Here is a 1282-nt window from a genome sequence, read left to right as displayed (position 1 = left end):
AGAAAGAAAGAAAGAAAGAAAGAAAGAAAGAAAGAAAGAAAGAAAGAAAGAAAGAAAGAGTATGCCTCCCCTTCGCTTCCCCAGCCGCCCTGCCGGGAGCCACACAATATGTGTAAAAGAGCCACATGTGGCTCCTGAGCCACAGTTTGGCCACCCCTGGCCTAGAGCATCATGCCCTGCTGAGATCCCTCCCTCAGGCTCCAACCCAAACGTCTCCAGGAGTTTCCCAACCCAGACAACCTGGTGAGCCCTGCCCGGTCCCGAGGTAGAGGGCAGTCAAGGAAAGTCTCTGCCAGGACCGACCGGTTTCGAATCAGCTGGGCGGTGGCTCGGTGCCCCCAAGTTCTGCTCTTGTTCCGGCCTCTCCGGTCTCCCCATCGACCCAGCCTCTTTCAGAGGCGTCTGGGGAAAGATGGTCTTTGCCACCTTGGAGCGGGGAGGAAAGGGGTCTCCCAGGATCAGTGCCGCCTGCAGGGCGCTTCGGTCCCCGTCACTCAGTTTGGGGCTTCCGTGATGTATCCGGAGCCACGGAGACCCTGCCGGGGAAGGGGAGGGGAAAATCATTCAGCTACAATGCACAGCGTAGTCTCCAGTCCCCCCTGTCACGACATTGGGGTGTGCCCCCAATATTTATTTGGCAGAGCTGGCTTGGGATATAAGGGAATTTGGGTAGTGTTCCAATAGAAAAATGAATCCCTTTTTGCCAGCGTGGTTCTAGCCACTGGATTTAATGATAAACCTAGGCCAGTGGTGGCGAACCTATGGCACAGGTGCCGGAGGTGTTACTCAGAGCCCTCTCTGTGGGCATGCGTGCCATCGCCCCAGCCAGGCCCAGACTATCATTAAAGTGTGGAATTCTCTGCCAAATAATTTTAAGTAAATGAAAGCATTTGGGATTGCTTTCCTTACTTTGTTTGGATCATCTTAAGTCAATGTATGAGTTGTTAGTAGGGGAAAGGTGCGTATACTGAAACATGCTAGTAGGGGGAAGGTGTGTATACTGAAACAAAGACAAAATAAGAAACCTAACTCACTGTCTTTGTCCCCCCTGGGATGGCCGGCGGGGCAACCAGGCAATGGGATTCCCCCACCCCACAAACCCCTGCTCAGGGGTCATTCCGTAGAAAAAGAGGTGCAGGAGCTCATTAGCATAACTCATTTGCATATGCCACGTCCCCTGACATCACCGGAAGTGTGTCAGAAGGCAACACCCACCGCTCAGGCTCCACTGGACCATTTTGGATTGTTAGCTATGGGGGGGGGGGGGACCGAGGAGTCTCCT

At 53.6% G+C, this 1282-nt stretch overlaps 1 protein-coding gene across 1 annotated transcript in view; it reads right to left on the bottom strand.

The window, feature by feature from the left end:
• Positions 1 to 276: 276 nt before the first annotated feature.
• Positions 277 to 1282, bottom strand: part of TYMP (thymidine phosphorylase) — a 26925-nt gene continuing 25919 nt past the window's right edge. The window contains exon 11 of the mRNA XM_015412963.1: positions 277 to 536. Within this exon, the coding sequence (XP_015268449.1) occupies positions 277 to 536 (260 nt within the window). The remainder of the gene's footprint in view (positions 537 to 1282) is intronic.

The sequence above is a fragment of the Gekko japonicus genome, unplaced genomic scaffold, assembly GCF_001447785.1.
Source record: "Gekko japonicus isolate JY-2015 unplaced genomic scaffold, Gekko_japonicus_V1.1 scaffold2069, whole genome shotgun sequence".
NCBI lineage: Eukaryota > Metazoa > Chordata > Lepidosauria > Squamata > Gekkonidae > Gekko > Gekko japonicus.
Note: the sequence above shows the minus strand (reverse complement) of the source record. Positions and strands in the feature narration are given on the sequence as shown.